Source organism: Macaca fascicularis, chromosome 9 (genome assembly GCF_037993035.2).
Source record: "Macaca fascicularis isolate 582-1 chromosome 9, T2T-MFA8v1.1".
In the NCBI taxonomy this organism is placed as follows: domain Eukaryota; kingdom Metazoa; phylum Chordata; class Mammalia; order Primates; family Cercopithecidae; genus Macaca; species Macaca fascicularis.
Genome location: NC_088383.1, coordinates 50,101,982 through 50,127,419, shown reverse-complemented (window position 1 = coordinate 50,127,419; position 25,438 = coordinate 50,101,982). Strand labels below are relative to the sequence as shown.

The 25,438-nt window shown below is 39.9% G+C and overlaps 1 protein-coding gene across 7 annotated transcripts; it reads right to left on the bottom strand.

The window, feature by feature from the left end:
- Positions 1 to 25,438, bottom strand: ZNF25 (zinc finger protein 25). 7 transcript variants are annotated; one of them, XM_065520561.1, is made up of 7 exons: positions 24,896 to 25,438; positions 20,536 to 20,635; positions 17,594 to 20,161; positions 7,569 to 7,695; positions 7,169 to 7,264; positions 3,827 to 3,890; positions 1 to 3,336 (listed from the first exon to the last, which is right to left on the bottom strand). In XM_065520561.1, exons 3-7 carry the CDS (start codon positions 17,678 to 17,680, stop codon positions 2,268 to 2,270), a joined length of 1,443 nt encoding a protein of 480 aa, XP_065376633.1. In that variant the 5' UTR covers positions 17,681 to 20,161; positions 20,536 to 20,635; positions 24,896 to 25,438; the 3' UTR covers positions 1 to 2,267. The 7 variants fall into 7 exon arrangements, with proteins under 7 accessions (XP_065376633.1, XP_045217892.1, XP_065376634.1 ...); XM_045361957.2 differs by lacking the exon at positions 17,594 to 20,161 and adding an exon at positions 16,674 to 16,696; XM_065520562.1 differs by having other exon boundaries at positions 25,331 to 25,438.

The window sequence follows — 25,438 nt, the reverse complement described above, 5'->3', positions numbered from 1 at the left end:
TTTAATTTAGACAGTGTTTATTTCATATGTTTACTGCTACATTACATCAAGAAATTTCTTATTTTGATGTTATGACAATTCAGCAAGTAAAAAACACATTTCTTTGAAAAAATATTTCTAAGCTCAGGCTCTTAACATATAAATATAATGCACAAAATAAACATACTGCAAAAAAACCACCCACCTACAAATTGCTGTATGCATCATTTCTGAAACAGGTAATATTTATAAAAGCATAACTCTACATTGCTTTTATTTTCAGCTCTAAGTAACAGAAAAACTTACTTTGTAAAGTGCTAGATCATAGGCTCAAGGGCATAAGGTGTCTGCCACAACTACTCAACCCTGCTGGGGTAGTGCAAAGACAGCCACAGGTCAAACATACACAGATGTTTTTGTTTGTATTTGTGTTTTCAACACTTTATTTATGGACACTGAAATTTGAATATTATATAATTTTCATGTGTCACAGTATTCTTTTTTTTAACCATTTAGAAATATAAAACCATTCTTAGCTTGCAGGATACAAAAATGGGTAGTGGGCCAGATCTGTCTGATGGACCGTCATTTGTCAAACCCTGACTTAGTGTAGTCAGGATCTGCTCCTAAATCACTTCTAGGAAAACAAACAACAAACAACCAAATCAAGGCACTGGCAGCAAGAAGGTGGGGGATGAATGTTGGGTAGCCAACTTTTTTTTTTTTTTTTTTGCAGCGTAATTCACAAAATACAAATAATAATGATGATAACCTCTAACATATAGCTCTTGTGTCTCAGACACTATTCTAAGTGCTTTGAAAATTTCAACTCATTTAGACCTCAAAGCAATCCTAAGATGTTGTCACTATCACTACTCTTTTATGGGAAGGGAATTGAGGCACAGAGATATTAAGTAGCATGCCCCATGCTGGAATTGGGGCCCAGGCGGCAGGATTCCAGAGTCCATACCTTTAACTATGTCATGTTGCTTCTATGAGGAAGAAAAAGTTGGTGAAGAAATTTAGGACTCTCAGAAAAATACAAATGCAGGTATCTCTGCTCCCTGCTCATACATCAACAGTAAGATACACAATATTTCTTACATTGCACTATTTGTTTTCATTGTATAGATTGTAATAAATATTACTGTTTTTAGCTGTTTAAAAATAGCTCAGGCTTTGGCTATATATAAAGGTGTCCCTAATGCAAAACTTGGCTGACATTTAAAAATTTTACAAAAACATTTTAGCTTTTTTTTGAAGGATTAGTTTAGTGCCACCGTCTATATCCATTTGCAAACACACACACACACATAAATAGGATAAAAAGATGCCTTATAGTTTAAAAGAAATATTACACTTACAATACAAATATTAACAACAAGAGTCACTACTGAGACTTAATGTGCGATATCTTCATAGGCATAATAGTTACTGAACGAACAAAGGTTACGTATTTCCCTATGTACAATTATGGATGGATTCCACATGCACATTGAACATCCACAAGTTACATGTTATAGCACACTCACATACACACAGTCCTATATACCAAAAGACATTTAATGTATGTTTAATGATGTTGCCTAATAATTTGTGCTTTTTAAAAGCTTCATATACGTAGACATTTGCAGGTTTCCTTTTAAAACAAAGCAATCTTGGCATCAGATCTGCAACATGATTTCTAGTATAACTGTTTCCCTCAGTACAAATTATTTGAATTTTTGTTGAACACCTTCCAAATATTTAAAATATCTATTCAAGTACCAGTGATCTGACATTGAATGAAACATCAATTCTTAAGAAAGGCTTCTGTATCTGCCATGGTCTTTGCAGTTCTCCCTTTGAATTCTTTAGTATATGAGCTCCAATTGTGTAAAGAGATTTCTGGATACTCAAGGAGCTTCTCACTTATGAGCTTTTGGATGTCTACAGCTGGCTGCCCTGACAGAAAATGTCTTGACATTCATTTTACTCACAGGATTTCTCTCCTGTGTGATTTCTATGTTGCAAAACAAAAGTATGACTTCTGAAAGGTTTCCCTCCTGTTTTATAATTTGCATGACTTCTGCCATTTATATTATCTAATATTTAGAAAAGTCTACAATATGATAAAATTTTCTCCCAAATAAATGTACAGAATCTATGTATTTGCTGATACACAGAAAGAGCAAAGATTGTAGCTGAAAATTTCCCTATATTGATGTGATTCATAAGGTGTACCTCTTGTGTGAATTATCTGATTGTTCTGAAGGATGAATTCAGTCAAGAGAATTTCTCAACTCATCTTACTTCTCAGCCTTCCTCTTCTTTGTGTGTGTCTTCTGATGTGCAGTGAGTTGTGACTTCTGGATAAAGGTTTCCCCACACTCCTGACACTCATAGGGCTTCTCCCCTGTGTGTTTTCTCTGATGTATAATAAAATGTGACTTCTGAGAAAAGGACTTCCCACATTCCTTGCATGAATAGGGCTTCTCTCCCGTGTGAGTCCTTTGATGTAATCTGAGGACCGAATTCACAGAGAAAGATTTGCCACATTCTGTGCATTCATAGGGCTTCTCCCCTGTGTGTTTTCTCTGATGTTTAGTGAGGTCTGATTTATAGTAAAAGGTTTTCCCACATTTATTACATTCAAAGGGTTTCTCCCCTGTGTGAGTTCGCTGATGTACTGTGAGGGCTGACTTCTGGTAGAAGCATTTCCTACATTCCTTACATTCATAGGGTTTCTCTCCTGTGTGAGTTCTCTGATGAGTTTTGAGGTGTGAATTCCTAGAGAAGAATTTCCCACATTCCTTACATTTATAGGGTTTCTCCCCTGTGTGTGTTCTCTGATGTACTGTGAGGTGTGACTTCTGTGAAAAGGCTTTCCCACACTCCTTACACTCATAGGGTTTCTCCCCTGTGTGTGTTTTCTGATGTACCATAAGGTATGCCTTCACATAGAAGAACTTCCCACATTCAGTACATTCAAAAGGTTTCTCCCCTGTGTGTGTTTTCTGATGTTCTATGAGATGTGGTTTCTGGTAGAAGGATTTCTCACACTGATTACATTCGTAGGGTTTCTCTCCTGCATGGGTTCTCAGATGTCTACTGAGAGATGATAGGTGGTAAAATATTTTCTTACATTCTTTACACTCATAGGTCTTATCTCTCGTGTGAATTTTCTGATGTCTTGTGAGGTCTTCATTTTTGGAGAAAGAGTTCCCACATTTATCACAGTCATAGGATTTGCCCTTTGAGTGAGTATGCTGATGTACTATGAGGGCAGACTTCTGACAGAAGAACTTCCCACATTCCTTACATTCATAGGCTTTCTCTGTGGTACGAGTTTTCTGATGTTTTGTGAGTTCTCCATTCCTAGACAGAAAGTTCCACATTCATTAATGTGTAAGACTTTTAAGGCTTTTTGTTCCCCCACACTGGGCATATTTTCCAAGTACCTCTGAGGACTGATTTCTAGAGATGTTCCCATATTGGTTCCATAGGGTTTCTCCACTGTGAACATTCTCTGACCTGCACTGTAGTTTAACATTTGGCAAGGTGAATCTGCATCTGCATTCTATTCACAGGGTCTCTCAATTGCCTGCTTTCTGTTTTGTGTAATCAAGACTCCCTTTATTATTTAATTCAGAAGAGTAAAAAGACTACTTCAAAGTTTCAGTCTCCTGATCCTGCACAAGGTCTCTATGAAAAGGGGCATTCCCATTTGGATTATATTCCTCGGGATTTGCTCTGCAGTGTTAGTTTTCTCATGTTTAGTATTAACTAGTGTCCTCCCATTTCCAGTAACTCCTTCAAGACTCTTGCTTACAAATCTTTAATCTTAAACATTAATTCTTGAACTTGCCTTGAATTTCCAGCTTGGCTTTCCCGGTATCTTGCTTCTAGATCATGAATACTCCATAGGTCTTCTACAAAGGAATAAAAAATTTAATACTTTATAAATATTAACACATTAATATTGTCATAGCATTGATTCTTAGGCTTCAGGCCAATTTCTCATAATGGAAGAACCTCAAATGCAAATTTCCTCTAGCCCATTGTTTTGGAAAAATAAACTAAAACGAACACTAAAAACTGCTGTCACACACAGAAGAAGGAGCCTAGTTGTAGACCCATGTACTCTGACATTTTTACAAATATGACCTTAAGAGCTTGGAGGCGAAAGTTAAAGACAAAAAAAGAACCGGGAGAGGAGAACGCAAGACATTAGAAGTGTTGCTGAACAAGAGTGTGGGAAGTATAGAGAATGCTGTGAGCCCCTTAAGTACCATGAACAGTAAGCAGGATAAGAAAAACTACTGGACAACAGTGTTCCCTGGAATTACATGGAAAAGATTAAACTGGAAGAAGGAGCTGAAGTATACTGAAGTATAGGTCTTTATTGCCTCAAACCTAGATTACTGTGCTAGGATTGCTAGTATTTAGCAGACAAACTTCTACTTTATTTCCTCTTCATCCATCCACAGCAATCTAGGTGTCAATACTAAAGGGACTTTCTCAGAACATCAGTTTCCTCAGGCTTAGAGGAAGAGTCCTGTAGCTTAGACTTTCACTCTCCGTCTAGCTGGCTTTGTTTTCAGGACAGGAAGATGGAGGACCACATATATCCAAAAGGAAGGATTTTCTTAAAAGCATCAGGATAAGCCATCTATACAAGGATGAATTCCTAGTTCTAACACCAGAGATTTTCAATCCTCAACTCATCCTGACCACCAAATCCTGCACTTCTAAAGCACTTGTTACTTATGACTCAGCACTAGTCTTGAATTTCATTTTCATATCTCGCTTCTTCCATCTCTGCTTCCAATTTACTACAGGATCTTTAACGGTCAAATTATTGAACATCATTCTAGAATCTTTAGTGACCTTCATATTTATGCATCTTTAAATGCATGAAAGCAAGTGAAAGGTTATCAGTAGAGGCTTGGGGTTGGAATTTCATAGCAATGGTGGGGAATACATAAGAAAAGTCACTTGATAAGGAATTATGCAATGTTAACTCAGGCACACATGAAATAAGATTATATGAATGGGCCGGGAATGGTGGCTCATGCCTGTAATCCCAGCACTTTGAGAGGCTGAGGTGGGTGGATCACCTGAGCTCAGTAGCTCGAGACCAGCCTGACCAACATGGTGAAACCCCGCCTCAACTAAAAATACAAAAATTAGCTGGGCCAGGTTGCAGGCACCTGTAATCCCAGCTACTCAAGAGGCTGAGGCAGGAGAATCACTTGAATCGGGGAGGTGGAAGTTGCAGTGAGCCAAGATGGCGCCACTGCACTCAAGCCTGGGCAATAGAGTGAGACTCCATCTCAAAAAAAATCTTATGTTTGGAAAACATTTAAGAGCATAGTAAAATGGAAGTTAACAGGTGTTTTGGGGCCACAAGGAGAAATAAGTTGCATAGGCAAGAGAGGGAAAGACTAGTTCTTGACAGAAAATTCATTTAAATGAATATTACTAATACCTCCTTACCCTTGTAGGTTTTTTATTTTGTCTAAATGACTCAATACTGAGTCAGTATTAGTCATACCATGCAGGCTTCTGGCAATGTACATATGCTGCATTACACAGCTACTGTGGGAATTTAGATCAACAATTTTTGTTTTGATCCTAACAAGGAAGGAAGTGGAATGAGCAGAACTATCTTACAAGAAGGTAAAAATATGGGATCAGAATATAAATAGGGCAAAGATGCTGGAGAGGTCAATTTTAGGAGTCCTTATCATAAAAACCAATGCATTAGCCTTAAGAATGGATGAGCTCTTATAGGAGTTAATAAAAAAAGCACAGAGCAGAAAGTAGAGAGTGTCTGTCTGTTGTCAATTATTTTATATATTTTTTATTTCTTTTTTTCATGAACATGAGTCTCACTATTGCCCAGGCTGGAGTGCAGTGGGGCGATCTTGGCTCATTGTAACCACTGCTTCCTGGGTTCAAGCAATTCTTGTGTCTAAGCCTCGGTCTCCCAGGTAGCTGGGACTACAGGTCTGCATCACCATGCCCGGCTAATTTTTGTATTTTTAGTAGAGACAGGGTTTCACCATGTTGGCCAGGCTGGTCTCGAACTGGTGCCCTCAAGTGATCCACCCGCTTTGGCTTCCCAAAGTGCTGGGATTACAGGCGTGAGCCACGACGCCCAACCAGTCTCTTGTTAATTAATATTCATTCTTTCAACAAATATCTAGTGAGCAACTAATATGTAATAGGCATTGTTCCTGATACTGGCAACACATCTGTGCACAAGTTAGAAAATACATCATAAACATTTAAGGAGGCAGGATGAGATTGATTGCCTCAGTGTTATCCAAATAAGATACAGTAGATTTTAGGGGGGATAAGGAGTGCTTTGTGGGAAGGATAAACACTGTATAGCAGGAAGTAGCAACTCTGAAATGAAAGAATTGTTGAGCCGCATAACGATTTTTAATCTGAGTTCAGAGTTTAAAGAAAATATGGGAAGTTAAAATTGGTGCTAAAATAACTGAGGTATTTTATTGTTAATAAAAGGAGGGAGATGCCATTTAAAAAAGTTGTAAGTCAGATTTACAAACACTTTATAGTTGCATACTCTAATGGCAGGGAGTAACTGGCGATGCTAGAGAAAAAGACAAAATACAAGGTAAGGAGGGATTAGAGTTTGTATATAGGAAAGAGAAGTAAATCTATTTAAACCATGTCTAGCAAAGGAGAGAATTTAAGTGGAGAGAACAAAAATTGGAGGTGTGAATTAGGTTTTTTCACATGTGCAAATAAAGTGTCCTTAATCGCTTCCAAAACTATAGGGCATTTATAAAGAGACTACCTAGGCTGGGCACGGCAGCTCATGCCTGTAATCCCAGCACTTTGGGAGGCTGAGGTGGGTGAATCACCTGAGGTCGGGAGTTGGAGACCAGCCTGACCAACATGGAGAAACTCCGTCTCTACTAAAAGTACCAAATTAGCCAGGCATGGTGGCGCATGCCTGTAATCCCAGCTACTCAGGAGGCTGAGGCAGGAGAATTGCTTGAACCTGGGAGGTGGAGGTTGAGGTGAGCTGAGATGGCAACATTGGACTCCAGCCTGGACAACAAGAGCAAAACTCTGTTTCAAAAAAAAAAAGTGAGAGATTGCCGAAAAATATTTCAGAAGGCAAGAGGCACCAACCACTCACCAGTAACATGGGATATAATTTCTTCTAACTCACCAGGGAAACCCCGATGTGGATATTCTACTTCTAATATCCACGGCTCTTTTCCTTGCTTCAACTTGAAGACTGCATTTGGCTTATTCACATGGTAACCTATGAATGGAAAATATCAAGGAAATGATACAAATTGCTTGGAATTTAGGGACTGTGAAAGATGAGGAAGTGGAATTTCAGGAGAATGATGAAGGTTGCAGTTAGGCTTGGCAAATTTAGATTCTTTCAGTGGGGAGACAGGGACACAAATATTTTTTCTAGTACCCAAAATGCATTTGTTAACTTCAAACTCTGAATCATAACTAATGTCAATCATTCAACCCTATAGGGACCTTTTATATTCCAGCAGCCAAGAAGGGAGATGCAAACTACCGGGATTTACACCTGGGGAAGTTTTCCTCACCCACTGAGACCAGGTGACTATAGTTTTCCAGCATCACATCCTTATACAGAGTCCTCTGAGCAGGGGTCAGTAACTTCCATTCCTCCTTAGTGAATTCCACAATAACATCCTTTAATGTCACGGGTCCCTGGAATAACAAACTTCAGTTCAATCTAAAGTAACCAGAATAGATAGCATACCATTGAAAAGACATGTGAGCTAGCTCTTAGTGTACTAACTGCAAAGTTCACTCTGGAGAGTTAGAATATGTGCCATGCTGTACCCTGCTTTATTCATAGAAGGAATATTTGTTCAGTACATATTTACTGAATTCCCACTCCATGCCTGGAACTCTGCTGAAGATACAAAGATGAAGAAAAAAATGAGTGTCATGTGCCACATAATGACATTTCAGTTAATGATAGAATCCATATATGATGACGATCCTATAAGAAAATATAGTATTTTTATTATCTGTTTTCTATGTTTAGATACACAAATTCTTACCATTGTGTTACAAACTGCCTACAGTGTTCAGTACAGTAACATACTATAGAGGTTTGTAGCCTAGGAGCAATGGGCGACACCACATAGCCTAGGTGTGTATCTAGGCTTGTGTAAGGACACTCTATGATGTTTGCATGACGAAGTCACCTACTGATACGTTTCTCAGAACATATCCCCATCACTAAGTGACACAGGACTCTATTCCTGTTAACGAGGAGCTTATATTTTGCGAGGGAGACAAAGGTGAAAATGCTAAATTATAGTATGTGAAGCAGATGCCATGACAGAAACAAGTACACAATATGAGATGGCCACAAATGGGGGTAATTATTTGCATTTCATATTGTCATGTTAGATTTTATTAGGTGGTCAAACTAACTTTAGGAATAAAGAAAACACAATTGGAAAAGGCATGGATTCATGAGAAATGGCAAGTTTAGGAAACCACATATAACTTGGTAGGTATGATACCTATGGTGGGTATATACCAATGGTAAGTATATACCATAGGTTGCTAGTTATATACCTATGGTAGGGCATAGGACCAAGATTAGTTAGAAGGTTACAGTGTAGAGTCAAGGGACAGGACAAGAAGAAATTCTGAATCTGTCTTTTGGACTAGTGAAATATACTTTGCATACACACTTAACAAATCTCTGCTTAATACATACATTTGCTTGTATTAATGTTTATTAAGGCGGTGGGTGTGGTGACTCAGGCCTGTAACACCAGCTACTTGAGAGGGTGATATGGGAGAATCAGATGAACCTGGGAAGTCAAGGCTGCAGTAAGACTCTATCTAAAGACAGCGAGACTCTATCTAAAAAAAAAAAAAAAAAAAAAAAAGTAGGCTGGGCACAGTGGCCCACGCCTGTAATCCCACCGCTTTCGGAGGCCGAAGCCGGTGGATAACCTGAAGGCAGGAGTTTGAGATCTGCATGGCCAACATGGCAAAACCCCATCTCTACTAAAAAATACAAAAATTAGCCGGGCATGGTGGCACACACCTGTAGTCCCAGCTACTCAGGAGGCTGAGCCAAGAGAATGGCTTGAACCTGGGAGGCAGAGGTTGCAGTGAGCCAAGATTGTGCCACTGAACTCCAGCTTGGGTGACAGAGCAAGACTCCATCTCAAAATAATAATAATAATAAATTTAACAAGTTTGTTTTTGTTCATATAAGACAAAACATAAAGAGATATTCTGCTATTTCATACTATGTGAAATGTCTTATATATCTCTGGGATGCTCACCATTCACTGTGTAGATGAAAATACAGACACCAGGAGCCACTGAAGAGACGTGTCAAGTAGGCACTGGAGTTACAGGGGTAAATGAGTGGCTTAGGAGAAAACTTTAATGTAAAAGTGGCAAATGGCACATTAGAAAAATCAGAAAAACAATTATATAAAAGCAACAGCAGTGGGGGAAAGAAGTATAATGTGACTTTGTGATTAATTGGACATTAGTTAATAATCACTAGGAGAAAGGGGGGAGGGCAGCACCCATAATGTCTGTATGCCTTGCTTGTGGGTACAGTCATAGTGCCAATTATTTTCATTCCTTCACTTTTATTGGTAGAACTGTTAAAGGCTATGAAATTTCCTCTAATCATTGCTTTATTTATACTCTATGAAATCTGAAAGGCAGTATTTTTACTTGCAGAACATCTTAGCTGGATATAAATTCTTGGTTCATTTTTTTTTTTCTTCTTCTTTTGAGATGGAGTCTGGCTCCGTCTCCCAGGCTGGGTGGCGCAATCTCAGCTCACTGCAACCTCTGCCTCCCAGGTTCAAATGATTCTTCTACATCAGCCTCCCAAATAGCTGGGATTACAGGCGCCTGCCACCACACCCGGCTAATTTTTGTATTTTCAGTAGAGACGGGGTTTCAGCATATTGGCCAGGCTGGTCTCGAACTCCTGACCTCAGGTAATCTACCCGCCTTGGCCTCCCAAAGTGCTGGGATTATGGGCCTGAGTCACCAGCCCAGCCGGTCCGTTTTTTTTTTTTTTTTTTGACATGGAGTCTCGCTCTGTCACCCAGGCTGGAGTGCAGGGGCTTGAACTCAGCTCACTGCAAGCTCCGCCTCCTGGGTTCACGCCATTCTCCTGCCTCAGCCTCCCGAGTAGCTGGGACTATAGGCGCCCGCTACCTCGCCCGGCTAATTTTGTACAAACTAACATTATTATGTGGCAACCAGGAAGTCTGTAAATGAAAACAGGAATACAAGGAAAAGGATAAGTTGGGCAGGAGTTAATGAGTTGAATTTTGTTCATTCTGTGCTTAAAGTGACTATGGAACATAAAAATGGAATTGTCCGTTTTGGCAGATACACATATGAGTAAGTTTCCTCAGACAGAATTTTCAAATATATAAAAAACAGAGTTCTAGAAGAGTCCAAAAAAGAAGCTGTGGGGGCCGGGCACGGTGGCTCACGCCTGTAATCCCAGCTCTTCGGGAGGCCAAGGCGGGCGGATCACCTGAGGTTGGGAGTTTGAGACCAGCCTGACCAACATGGAAAAACCTTGTCTCTATTAAAAATACAAAATTAGCCGGGCATCGTGGCTCATGCCTGTAATCCCAGCTACTCGGGAGGCTGAGGCAGGAGAATCGCTTAAATCTGGGATATGGAGGTTGTGGTGAGCCGAGATCATGGCATTGCATTCTAGCCTGGGCAACAAAGATTGAAACTCCATCTCAAAAAAAAAAAAAAAAAAAAAAGGCTAACAGATGGCCAGGTGCAATGGCTGATGCCTGTAATCCCAGCACTTTGGGAGGCTAAGGCACATGGATCATGAGGTCAGGAGCTCAAGACCAGCCGGGTCAAGATTGCAAAACCCATCTCTACTAAAAATACAAAAAATTAGCCAGACGTGGTAGCGGGTGCGTTTAATCCCAGCTAATCGGGAGGCTGAGGCAGAGAATTGCTTGAACCCAGGAGGCGGAGGTTGCAGCGAGCCAAGATTGTGGCATTGCACTCCAGCCTGGGCAAGAGAGCAAAACTCTGTTTCAAAAAAAAAAAGCTAACAGTTATGTAAGAATAACTATTTCTCATATAGCCATAACAGGAAACTATAAAATTTAAAATGGACTGCTTACAGAAGAAGTGAGAAGGAAAAGACTATTTTGTAAACTAAACTGTCCTTCAAAGATACTTATAAATATACACTAACAAAGTGCTCACATCTTTTCATGAAATATTCACTAAAAGACCATTTTCTGGGCCGGAAAATATCTTAAACTAAAAGAATTGAAATATCCCAAATACATTTTCTAAACACAGTAGACATAAACTAGAAATCAGTAACAGAAACTTATCTGGAATGCTATCAAATACTTGAAAATAATAGGTGAGCACTTTGTTTAATGTTATTGGTTAACATGGTTAATGAACTTGGTTCTCTGAAAAAACTAAGAAAGCTGATAAACCTATATTCAGAATGACCAAGATAAAAAATACATGTTAACAACATCAGAAATGAAAAGGGGAATAGTTACTATAGGCCCTACAAACAGTAAAAGGAAAATAAGAGAATACTAAGAACCAGTCTATGTGCATAAATTTGACAACTAAGATGAAATGGATTAATTCTTTGAAAGAAGATAACTACCAAAACTCACTCAGGAAGAAATATCTAAGATAAATAATATCACCTACTATCAATTCCATTAAATAAACTGAATCTGTAGTTAAAAACGTTTCAACATGACTGACTTCATGAGAAATGGTGACTTAGGGTGCTCTAAGAATTGGTCCCTCCACTGAGGCAACCACTAAAGCTGACAAAAACTGATAGAATCAAGTTTTTGGAACTGTAGAATCTTTTTTCTGTTTTTTTCTTTTTTAACCATCAACCAGTGGAGTACTTTTTTTTTTTTTCTTTTCTTTCTTTTTATTTATTTATTTTTTGAGACAGAGTCTTGCTCTGTCACACAGGCTAGAGTGCAACTGTGTGATCTCAGCTCACTGCAACTGCAACCTCTGCCTCCCGGGTTCAAGCAGCTCTCCCGCCCCAGCCTCCCAAGTAGCTGGGATTACAGGGGCCCACCACCACGCCCAGCTAATTTTAGTAGAGATGGGGTGTCACATGTTGGCCAGGCTGGTCTAGAACTCCTGACCTTAGGTGACCCACCCGCCTTAACCTCCCAAAGTGCTGGGATTATAGGTATGATCCACTGTGCCCAGCCTCAGTGGAGTACTTAATAAAGAAAGAGGCTGCTAAATTTTGGGGAGAAAGTGCGTGGCACTTTTTTCTTACTGGCCTACTGATATAGTTTGGATGTGTGTCCCCTCCAAATTTCATGTTGAAATATAATCCCCGGTGTGGGAGTTGGGGACTGGTGGGAGGTATCCAGGTCATGGGGGTGTATCTCTTATGGATGGTTTAGCACCATTCCCTTGATAATAAGTGAGTTCTCATTTGGCTCACATGAGATCTGGTTGTTTAAAAGAGTCTGGCACCAGGCGTGGTGGCTAACACTTGTAATTCCAGCACTTTGGGAGGCCAAAGCAGGTAGATAACCTGAGGTCAGGAGTTTGAGACCAGCTGGCCAAGATGGCGAAACCCTGTCTCTACTAAAAATACAAAAATTAGATGGGTGTCATGTTCCACGCCTGTAGTCTCAACTACTTGGGAAGCTGAGGAAGGAGAATTGCTTGAACCTGGGAGGCAGAGGTTGCCATGAGCCAAGACTATGCCACTGCACTCCAGCCTGGGTAACAGAGTGAGACTCCACCTCAAAAAAATAAATAAATAAATGAATAACTAAAGAGTCTAGGACCTACCCCTTTTCTCTCTCTTGCTCCCACTGTCACTATGTGATGTACTAGCTCCTGTTTCAACTTTCTGTCATGAGTAAAAGCTCCCTGAGGCCTCATCAGAAGCTGAGCAGATGCCAGTGCCTTGCTTCCTGTACAGCCCGCATAACCATGAGCCAAGTAAACCTCTTTTCTTTATAAATGGCCCAGCCTCAGGTACTTCTTTGTAGCAATGCAAAAAAGAACTAACACAAAATTGGTACTGAGTAGAGCATTGCTATAAAGATACCTGAAGATATAAAAGCAGTTTTGAAACTGAGTAACAAGCAGAGGTTGGAAGAATTTGGAGGGCTCAGAAGAAGACACTAAGATGAGGGAAAGTTTGAAACTTCTAAGAGACTGGTTAAATGGTTGTGACCAAAATGCTGATAGGGATATGGACAGTGAAGGCTAAGTTGATGAGGTCTCAGAAGAAAATGAGGAATTTATTGGAAACCGGGGTATAGGTCTCCCATGTTTTATCCTGGCACAGAGCTTGGCTGCATGTCTCAGGGATCTGTGGAAGACTAAACTTAAGAATGATGACCTAGGGTATCTGGCAGAAGAAATTTCTAAGCAGCAAAGCATTCAAGATGTGGCCTGACTGCTCCTAATAGCCTATGATCAAATACAGGAGCAAAGAAATGACTTAAAGTTGGAACCGATATTTAAAAGGGAATCAAAGCATAAAGTCTGGAAAGTTTGCAGCCTGGTCCTGTGGTACAGAAAGAATCCAAGCCCAAGCAGGCTGTGAAGCAACCACTGCTAGAGAGATTAGCATGACTCAAAATGGAGCCAAGTAACAATCCAACACAATGGGGAAAATGCCTTAAAGGCATTTCAGAGATCTTCAGGACTGAGCCTTCCATCACGGGCCCAGAGGCCTAGGAGGAATGAATAGTTTCAGGGGCCAGGCCTAGGGCAATGCAGCCCTGTGCAGGCTTGTGACACTGCTCCCCACATCTCAGCTGCTCTGGTTCCAGCTTCAGCTCAAGGGGGCCCAGGTACAGCTTTAGCCCCAGCTCAGGAAGGCACAATCTGTAATCCCTCATGGTTTCCATCTAGTGTTAAGTCTGCAGGTGCTCAGAATGCAAGCATGAAGGAGGCTTGGCAGCTTCCCCCTAGATTTCAGAGGATGTATTGGAAAGCCTGGGTGTCCAGGCAAAAGTCTGCCACAGAGATGGAGGCCCCGCAGAGAAACTACTAGGGCAATGTTGAGGGAAATGTGTGGTTGGGGTACTGCCTAATAGAGCTGTGGGAAGGGGGCCACTGGCCTCCATACTTTGGAATGCTAGAGCCACTAGCCACTTACAACCTCAGCATGGAAAAGTTGAAAGCAGTCAACTCCAGCCATTAAGATTAATCCATTAATCCATTAAGATTAAAGCAGATTTCTTAACAGAAACTATGAAAGCCAAAAGGCAGTGTGATGACATATTAAAGTGCTGAAAGAAAAGAATTCTATTTCAAGAATTCTTTTCCATCAAGACTATCCATCAATAATGCAGATTAAATTAAGGTATTCCAAGATAAACAAAAGCTAAAGGACTCTGTTTCTAGTAGACCTGCCTTATAAGAAATGCTACAAGAAGTCCTTCAGTCTGAAATGAAAGGACATTGGACAGTAATTCAGGGCCATATGAAGCTATAAAGAACACAGGTAAAGGTAACTATATAGGTACATATAAAAGCTGGTATTGTGGTATGTTTTAAATTTTATCTCTTTTTGTTTCCTATAGGATTTAAAAAGACAAATGCATAAAATAGTAATTATAAATATATGTTAATGGTCATACAACATACAAAAATATAATCTGTGACAGTAACAACATAAAAGGGGGAGAAACAGAGCTATATATCAGCAATTTTTATACAGTACTGAAGCTAAGTTGGTATCAATTCAAACTAGATTGTAAAAAATTAGAAAAAAATTGTAATGTTAAGAGTAACCACTAAAAACACCTTAAAATATTCACAAAAGGAAATGAGGAGGAAAGCAAAATGGTACATTAGAAAAAATTTAAAAAGAAGGCAGTATTGGAGGGTATTAGTGTATTATCACATTGCTATAAAGAACTACCTGAGGCTGTGCACGGTAGCTGACTTCTGTAATCCCAGCACTTTGGGAGGCTGAGGCGAGCACATCACTTGAGGCCAGGAGTTCAACATGGCCAACATGGCGAAACCTCGTCTTTACTAAAAATACAAAAATTAGCCAGGCATGGTGGCATGCACCTGTAATCCCAGCTACTTGGAAGGCTGAGCCAGGAGAATCTCTTGAACCTGGGAGGTGAAGGTTGCAGTGAGCTGAGATTGCACCACTGCATTCCAGCCTGGATGACAGAGCAGGACTCCATCTCAATTAAAAAAAAAAGAAACAAAAAAAAAAAAACCACCTGAGACTGGGTAATTTACAAAGAAAAGAGGTTTAATTGGCCCATGGGTCCACAGGCTATCCAGGAAGCATGGCAGTGGAGGCCTCAGGAAGCTTAAAATCATAGCAGAAGGTGAAGGAGAAGTTGGCACATCTTCACATGGCAGAGCAGGAGAGAGGGGGCAAAGGGGGAAGTGCTACATACTTTTAACCAGATCTTGTTAGAACTCACTCACTATCACAAGAACAGCAAGGGAGAGGTCTGCCCCCATGATCCAATCACCTCCCACCAGGCCCCTCCTGCAACATTGAGGGTTATAATTTGACATGAGATTTGGGTGGGGACACAGAGCCAAACCATATCACGGAGGAATTAAAGGAAAAGATATAAACTATGTTGAAGAAAAATGCCAAGTTGCAGAAGTCTTTATCAAACATCATTTTAAACAGATTAGACTCGCCAGTTAAAGGCAGAGATTGACTGAATGGATATCAAAAACATGATTCAAATATATGCCTTCTAAAATTAAATTTAGATCCAAAGACACAAGTAGGCTGAAAAGAAAGGATGGAAAAAGGCATCTCACGAAAATAGTAGTAACCAAAAGAGAGCTGGCTGGCTATACTAAGATAAGACCTAAATAAATGAGACGGCATCCTGTTTTCATGGACTGGGAAACTTAATATGGTTCAAATGATAATACTACCCAAAGAAATCTACAGGTTCAAATATCCTCCAATTCATATGAAATTGCGAGGGGTCCTCAATAACCAAAACAACATTGGGAAAGAAGAATAAAGTCAGAGGATTCACTTCAAAATTTCAAAACTTACTGAAAAGTTAGTTATCAAAACAGTGAGGTACTGGCATAAGGATAGACATACAGTCTAATGGGATAGAACTGAGTCCAGAAATAAATGCATATATCTATGATCATATGATTTTCTTCATTTTTTTTAAATTTTTCTAAGACAGGGTCTCACTGGCTGGAGTGCAGTGGTGCAATCATGGCTTACTGCAGCCTGGACCTCCCCAGGTTCAGGTGATTCCCCTGCCTTAGCCTCCCAAGTATCTGGGACTGAAAGTGCACACCACCCACCTGGCTAATTTTTGTATTTTGTAGAGACAGGGTCTTTTCATGTTGCCCAGGATGGTTTCAAATTCCTGGGCTCAAGAGATCTGCCCACCTTGGTCACCTAAAGTGTTAGGATTACAGGCATGGGGGACCACGTCCAGCCCCAACTGATTTTCAACGAGGCTGTCAAGACCATTCAGTGGGAAAAGAATAGTCTCTTCACCAAATAATACTGGGAAAACTCAATACCCACATGCTTGAGTTAAATGGGACCTCTACCTCACATCATATGCAAAAATCATTCAAAACAGATCAATGACCTAAATATATGAGTTAAACATGTAGAACTCTCATAAGAAAACATAGCCTACCTTGAATTTGGCAATGGATTCTTCTATATGACACCAAAAGCACAAACAAAAGAAAAATAAATTTGAATTCATCATAATTTAAAGTGTTCGTGCATTATAGAACTCTGTCACAATGGAGAAAAGACAACTCACAGTGTGGAAAATATTTGCAAATCATCTGAGACAGAGTCTCCCTCTGTTGCCCAGGCTGGAATGCAGTGACGCCATCTCAGCTCACCACAACCTCTGCTTCCCAGGTTCAAGCAATTCTCCTGCCTCAGCCTCCCAAGTAGCTGGGACTACAGGCATGCGCCACCATGCCTAACTAATCTTTGTATTTTTAATAGACACGGGGTTTCACCATGTTGGCCAGGCCAGTCTCAAACTCCTGACCTCGTGATCCGCAGGCCTCAGCCTCCCAAAGTGTTGGGATTACAGCCATGAGCCACTGCACCTGGCCAATCTTTTTTTTTTTTTCTTAAGACAGTCTTGCTCTGGCGCCCAGGCTGGAGTGCAGTGGTGCCATCTCGACTCACTGCAACCTGCACCTCCCAGGTTCAAGTGATTCTCCTGCCTCAGCCTCCCAAGTAGCTGGGACTACAGGTCCATCTCGACTCACTGTAACCTGCACCTCCCAGGTTCAAGTGATTCTCCTGCTTCAGCCTCCCAAGTAGCTGGGACTACAGGCATGCACCACCAAGCCCAGCTAATTTTTGTATTTTTAGTAGAGACAGGGTTTCACCATGTTGACCAGGCTGGTCTGAACTCCTGACGTCGAGTGATCTGCCCACCGTGACCTCCCAAAACGCTGAGATTACAGGCATGAGCCACTGGGCCTGGCCATAAAATGTTCTTATAATTCAACAACAAAAAGATAAACGGCCCAGTTAGGAAATAGGCAAAGAACTTGAGTGTACATTTCTCCAAATAACACAACTCACCCTTGAACAACACAGGCTTGGATGTAGATTATTTTCAACCAAACATAGATTGAAAATGTAGTATTTGCAAGATTGGAAACCACACATATGGAGGGCCAATTTTTTGCACACATGGGTTCTGAAGGGCTGACTGCAGGACTTGAGTATCTGTGGATTTTAGTACATGTATGGGTCCTGGAACCAATCACCTGCATATACCAAATGATGACAGTATATCCAAATGGCTAAAAAGCACACTAGAAAAATAATTTAAAAAAATAGCACACAAGAAGATGTTCAACATCATTCATCTCTAAAGAAATGCAATGCAAAACCACAACGATAACACTTCACTCTCCCACCCCAATCATAATAGGCATAATTTTAAAAATGGAGAACAGGTTTTGGGGGTATATGGAGAAACTGAAACCCTTGTACATTGCTAATGGGAATGTAAAATGGTGCAGTTGCTGTGGAAGTTTGGCAGTTCCTCAAAAAGTTAAACATAGAATTGTCATACATCCCAGCAATTCCATTTTTAGGTATATACCCAAAAGGATTGAAAACAGGTATCAAATACTTATAGATGAATTTGCCTAACAGTACTATTCATAATAACCAAAAAGTGGAAACCACACAAATGTCTGTCAATGGATGAATGGATTATATATTCATTGTGGAGTATATACACATGGCATTTTAGCCATAAAAAGGAATGATGTACTGATACATGCTTCAAGGTGGATGAACCTGGAAAACACGCTAAGTGAAAGAAGGCAGACATAAAAGGTCACATAATGTATGACCTCACTTACATGAAATATCTAGAATAGGTAGATCTATAGAGACAGAAAACATTAGTGGTTGCCAAGGGAAAGAGGGAGAGAGAACAGGGAATGACTGCTTAACGGGTATGGGGTTTTCTTTTGGGATGGTGAAAATGTTTTGAAAGTAGGTAGAGGTGGTGTTACACAATACTGTGAATGTACTAAATATTAATACCACACAATTGTATAATTTTAAATGATGAATAGTATGTGAATTTCACTTCAATTAAAACAAGTAAACAAAACCTTTGAACAAAGACAACCTCAGGCCTAAATGGTTTCACTGGTGAATTCAATCAAACAATAAATCAGAAACAATACCAATTATATGTAATTTCTTCCATAAAACCAAGAAAAAATAACCATTCTCAACTCATTTTATAAGGCTCACATGACCCCAAGACCCAAATCTAACAATAACATTACCAGAAATGACAACTACAGTGGTTGCTGGCACCAGTTTGTATCAGCTCAGAAGAGCTAGTTTTCAGGAATTGGCTGGCATGTTATAGCTTGAAATTTGGCATGGTGGGAGTATTTATATCACAGAAACTGGTAAACAGTATAAACCAGATTTCTTTCCCAACCCCTAAAATCTGATTATTAAACATTTACTGGTATACTGATCACTGATCAATATTCTTAATGGTGACAGATGCAAAAATCCTCAACAAAATGTTAGGAAATCTAATTCAGCAATATATTAAAATATACATGTTATGACCAACTTATCCTGGCAATGCAAGTTTGATTCCACATTTGAACATCAATCAATGTCGTTCACTATGCTAACAAACTAAAAAAGAAAACAACATGATTATCCCAGAAAAAGGAAAAGAACATTTGACAAAATTCAAGATCCATTCATGATAAAAATTCTGAACAAACTAGGAAAAGAAGGGAACTTCCTTCATCGGATAAAAAGCATTTATATAAAATCTATAGCTTATACCATCCTTATTATTGAATGGCTAAATTCTTTCCCCCCTAAGGTCAGGTTTCATTATGTACATTCCTTTGATTATATAAAAGGTGATTTTTAAATGAGCAAAAAAAAACACAAAAAAACAAAAAAACAAAATTCATTGTTTTCTACAGCCTACAAGGGCCGTACATATTCTAGCTTCCTCTACCTTTTTGATGTTACCTCTTACCATTCTTACCCTAAGTCATATCTCTCTAGCTTCAATATCCTACATACTGTTTCTGGAACATGTTTTGGGGTGTCTGTATTGCTGTTTTTCTTACCCACAATGCTGCTCCCTCCGATTTCTACTTGACTCTCTATCTCATTTAATTCTAGACTTTCCTCAAATATTGTCTTTTAGGGTAATATTGTCCCAATCAACCTACAACTCGTTCCTCACTTCTCGGTATCACTTTGTCCTCCTAAATTGCTTGAGTTTGTCTCTGAACATACACCTCAGAAATATTACTCAAATGTTGACACATTGTTATAAGGTATATTTTTAAAATCACATTTGTGGCCTGGCACAGTAGCTCATGCCTGTAATCCCAGCACCTTGGGAGGCTGAGGTGGGAGGATCATTTAAGGTCAAGAATTTGAGACCAGCCTGGCCAACATGGGGAAACCCCTTCTCTACTAAAAATACAAAAATTAGCAGGGTGTGGTGGCAGGTGCCTGTAATCCCAGCTACTCGTGAGGCTGAGGCAGGAGAATCACTTGAATCTGGGAGACAGGCTGCAGTGAGCTGAGATTATGCCACTGCACTCCAGCTTGGGCAACAGAGCAAGACTCCATCTTAAAAAAAAAAAAACAAAAAACACACATTTGTTAGTATCAATACCATTGTCTACTTTATGCCAAACAGGCAATAACCTATTTAGCATTGCTTTCATGCCATCAGTGCAAGTATCAACAGTGTAAAAGGCAATCTACATCTTAGCACTCTGAGTCTCAACCTCATAGACCCCTTGAGAAGGTCTTGGAGCTCCCAGGGATCTGCAGACCACATTTCAAGAATTGCTGTTTTATTCTAATAGTATTTTGCCTGAAGGTGATTTTTAACTATTTCTACGTTTCTAATTTAGTATATGGGCTCTCGTTCGTAAAACTCATTAAACACACACACAGACACACAGCGAAACAAAGTAAGGGCTAAATAAATGACTCACCTGGAACTTGTTCATTTTCTGCTGCTCTTGGGAAAGGCTGAAAACTACAAAGCCAGAGCAGAAATCATAAGGGACCTTATCTGGCAGCCCCAGGAATCACCTGTGAGAAATTTCCATACAACATTTTAGTAAAATATATACCTTTGAGAAAACGTATCTTTGACCCATTAGAAAGCATAGTAAGGACCATGATGAAGTGGCATCTGCCTGTCCACTTCTGACTCTGATATTAATCTTGATGAGCCTGTGACATTTTTGAATGAATCTATACATTTCTTTCCTACTGACTGTTTTGAAAATTATGTTTCTGTTTTCTGAATAACACAAAAGAATCAAAAACTTAAATATCCAATCATGACTGATTAAATAACATGTATAATATATCCAAAGTATGGAGCCCTTTGCTGACACTAGAAATGATGTTGAAGAGATATATTTATTGGTACATAAAAGGTAATCAAGCTACATATCATAAGCATTTTTTTCTATTATAAACCCAAGGTTAGAAAGTCTTTTCAAAGTTCTCAAAAATAAGACATTTCTTCTTCCTTAATTGCAGTTTCTCAAAAACTACTTCTCCAAGAAACTTCTTTTGATGTAAATATGATATAATGAACTTAAAGACTCAGTCCTACGCTAGGCTCTGCTATTAATAAACTTAGTGATTGCCTTAGTTTCAATGCTTTTGTCTTTAAAATGAGTAGGAATTAGATAATCTTGAACAACCCTTCATGTACCATTCTGATTCTATAAGTCTTCACTCAGGATCACCAAAACAGACAGTACCTGCAATGCACTGTACCCTCAAAACTTGGGCTGGGCCTAAGGCAAAATTTAATTAGGCCCTGATGAACTCTGACCTGAGAATCTAATCTGCTGACAGTGATACAAATCTAGCTTCTAAAATAACAGTTAGGCATCACAATTCTCAAACAAGCACTTCATATATATATAGTAAAAGTCAACTACATGTCATAATCCTAAGGTCCTTGTCATAAGCAGCAGAAATCATACAGGGCACCCAAATTGGATCTTTGTTCACAGATGACATGACCCTATATTTAGAAAAACATAAAGACTCCACCAAAAACACTGGTAGAACTGATACATGAATTCAGTAAAGTTGCAGCATACGAAATCAACATTAAAAAATCAGTAGCAGGCCAGGCACGGTGGCTCATGCCTGTAATCCCAGCATTTTGGGAGGCCAAGGTGGGTGAATCACCCGAGGTCGGGAGATCGAGACCAGCCTGACCAACAAAGAGAAAACCAGTCTCTACTAAAAGTACAAAATTAGCCAGGTGTGGTGGTTCATGCCTGCAATCCCAGCTACTCAGGAGGCTGAGGCAGGAGAATTGCTTGAACCCAGGAGGCGGAGGTTGCAGTGAGCCAAGATCATGCCATTGCACTCCAGCCTAGGTAACAAGAGCAAAACTCCATCTCAAAAAAAAAAAAAAAAAAAAAAAAAAAAAAAAAAAGCAGCATTTCCATACACCAACAGTGAACAATCTGAAAACGAAATCAAGAAAGCAATCCCATTTACAATAGCTACCAAAAAAACTCCAATACCTAGGAATACATTTAACAAAAAAGTAAAAGATCTTATAATTAAAAGTATAAAACAGGCTGGGCACCGTGGCTGACACCTGTAATCCCAACACTTTGGGAGGTGGAAGCAGGTGGATCGCCTGAGGTCAGGAGTTTAAAATCAGACTGGCCAACATGGCAAAACCCTGTCTCCACTAAAACTACAAAAAAAATTAGACAGGTGTGGTGGCTCACTCCTGTAATTCCAGTTACTCAGGAGGCTGAGGCAGGAGAATCGCTTGAACCCGGGAGGCAGAGGCTGCAGTGAGCCAAGATTGCACCAAACTGAGATCTTGTCTCAAAAAGAGTATAAAACACTGATGAATTATATTAAAATGGAAAAATATCCTATGCTCATGGACTGGCAGAATTAATATTGTTAAAATGTCCATAGTACTAAAAGCAGTCTACAGATTCAATGCAATCCATATCCAAATACCAATGACATTCTTCACAGAAATAGGAAAAAAAAATCCTAAAATGTATATGGAACCACCAAAGACCCCGAATAGCCAAAGCAATTTTGTGCAAAAAGAACAAAGCTGGAGGCATTGCACTACCAGACTTCAAAATATACTATAAAGCTATATAAACAAAACAGTAGGTTACTGACATAAAAATAGACACATAGACCAATGGAAAAGAGAATTGAGAAATAAATACATGCATTTATAGCCAATTTCATTTTCGACAAAGGCACCAAGAACATACATTGGAGAAATGACAGTTTCTTCAATAAATGGTGCTGAGAAAACTGGATATCCATATGCAGAAGAATGAAACTAGACCCTGTCTCTAACCATACGCAAAAATCAAATGATAGTGGATTAAAGACTTAAATGTATGACCGGAAACTATGAAACTACTTGAAGAAAACATTTAGAAATGCTTCAGAACATTGTTCTGGACAAAAATTTTTTGGTAAGACCTCAAAAGCACAAGCAACAAAGACAAAAATAGACAAACGGGATTACATCAAACTAAAAAGCTTTGGCACAGCAAAGTAAGCAATCACGGTGAAAAGACACCTAAAGAATAGGAGAAAATATTTGCAAACTACCCATCTGACAAGGAATTAATAACCAGAATATATAAGGAACTCAACAGCCAGAAAACAAAAGAAATGATTTAAAAAAATTGAGCAAATGATCTGAACAGACATTTCACAATAGAAGACATACAAATGGCCAATAGGTATATGATAAAATGTTCAACATCACTAATCATCAGACAAACGCAAATCAAAACCATAATGGGATATCATTTTACCTCTTAAAAGAGCTATTATAAAAAAGGCAAAAAAAAAAAAAAAAAAATGCTGGGACATGGAGAAAGGAGAACCCTCACACACTCTTGGTGGCAATGTAAACTAGTACAGCCACTGTGGAAAACAGTGTGGATGTTCCTCAAAAAATTAAGAACAGAATTACCATATGATCCAGCAATCTCACTGCTATGTATATATCCAAAAGAAAGGAAATCAGTATATTGAAGAGATCTCTGCACTCCCATTTTTATCGCAGCACTACTCACAATAGTCAAGGTATAGAATCAACCTAAGTACCCATCAATGCATGAATAGATAATGAAAATTGTGGTATATATACACAATAGAGTATTTTTCAGCCATAAAAAGAAGGAAATTTTGTCATTGCAGCAACAAAGATGGAACTGGAGGACATTATGTTACACGAAATAAGCCAGGCACAGAAAGACAAATATAATGTTCTCACTCATACACAGGAGCTAAAATAGTTGATCTCATGAAGGTAGAAAGTAGAATGTTGGTTACCAGAGGCTACGAGGAGAAGCAGGGAGTGAGGAATGAAAAGAGGTTGGTTAATGGGTACAAAAATACTGTTAGGTAGAAGGAATAAGTCCCAGTGTTCAGTAGCACAGTATGGTGACAAGTGTTAACAATAATTTATTGTGTATATCAGAATAGCTACAAGATTTGGAATATTCACAACACAAGGAAATGATAAATGAGGTGGTGGATATTATAATTACCCTGATTTTATCATGACATATTGTATGCATATATCAAAATATCACACGTACCCCATAAATATGTATATTATGTACCAAAAAAAAAAAAAAACTAAAATAAGCAGCAAAAACCACTTCCAGCTAGCATGGTGCTTACAAAATGCCTAAGCTCAGTTATCAGCCAATGAGAGGCATTATCATATCACCACCATAAAATGGGGGAACTGATGAACTGCAGTTTTCATCTTTAAAAAAATTCTTTGTCCCATTTCCTGTCTTTAGAAACTAGCCTCTGGGGCTGGATGGGATTCCCCGCTTCTCCTGTAAAATGCAAAATTGAGCCCTCAAATTGTGGTTTCAATTTACACGTTTCACAGTCCTCTGAGAAGACACTAAGGTTGGAGGATGCAGGAAGGCCTTAAATAATTAACCTTTTGACTCAAGGGCTCTGAAGATTCCCCCAAGCATTTTTGGAAACACAACACTACTTGGTTAAGACTGGGTTCAAGTACACTCCACAGCTACGTTCTGGTGGTGCTCAAGGGACAAATGTGCTAAATACAAGCCAAGACTGGATTTTAGTGTGGGAAGGCGCATGAATTCAGAGGAAAAAGTGAGGATTTACAACCCACCTGCTAATACTGTGGGTAAAATAATTTCTCTCTCTGAATCTTTAGTAGTCACATTTATTTAAATGGAGGTGGTTCAGTCGAAAGGATGGTTACGATGATTAAATGAGCCAATAATGAAAACAACATGTCTTGTAATAATAGAAGCAGCTCACCTTTATTGAGTCCTGTATCATACTTTACATCTACTACCCTATTCAGTACCCAAAGGCCCCCATCATTTGCCAAATGGGCGTCCAGCCGCAGCGGGACCACCTACAGAGGCTGTACCGGAGCCCATGTCCCTGTGGCTTTCGAGCGCCGAGTCTGCAGCGGCCAGCGCGCCTGACGTGGCAGCTCCGGTCACGTCACACAATGTGGCTACTCCAGGCGCCCGCTGCCCGGCCACCGCAGGCCTTCTCTGGCCACCCCTCAAGCAGGTCGCGCAAACGCCATTCCGGGCAGGAGCGCCAGCGCAGATGGCCAACCTCCCCGCCAGGCCGCTCCCACCCGGGACCCTCCGCGGAGGCCGCTCCGGGGCCAGGAGGCGGCTTCCAGGCTCGAGACCCCGCCTCCCGGGCCCTGCCCGCCCGCAAAAGCCTTCGACACACCTGCAGGGTCTCGGCCTCTGCTCCTGGCCAGCGCCGGGCCCAGGCCCCGCCCTTTGCGGCCCAGCCGAGACCCGGAGGCAGCGGAGTCCTCTCCCCACTCTAGGGCGT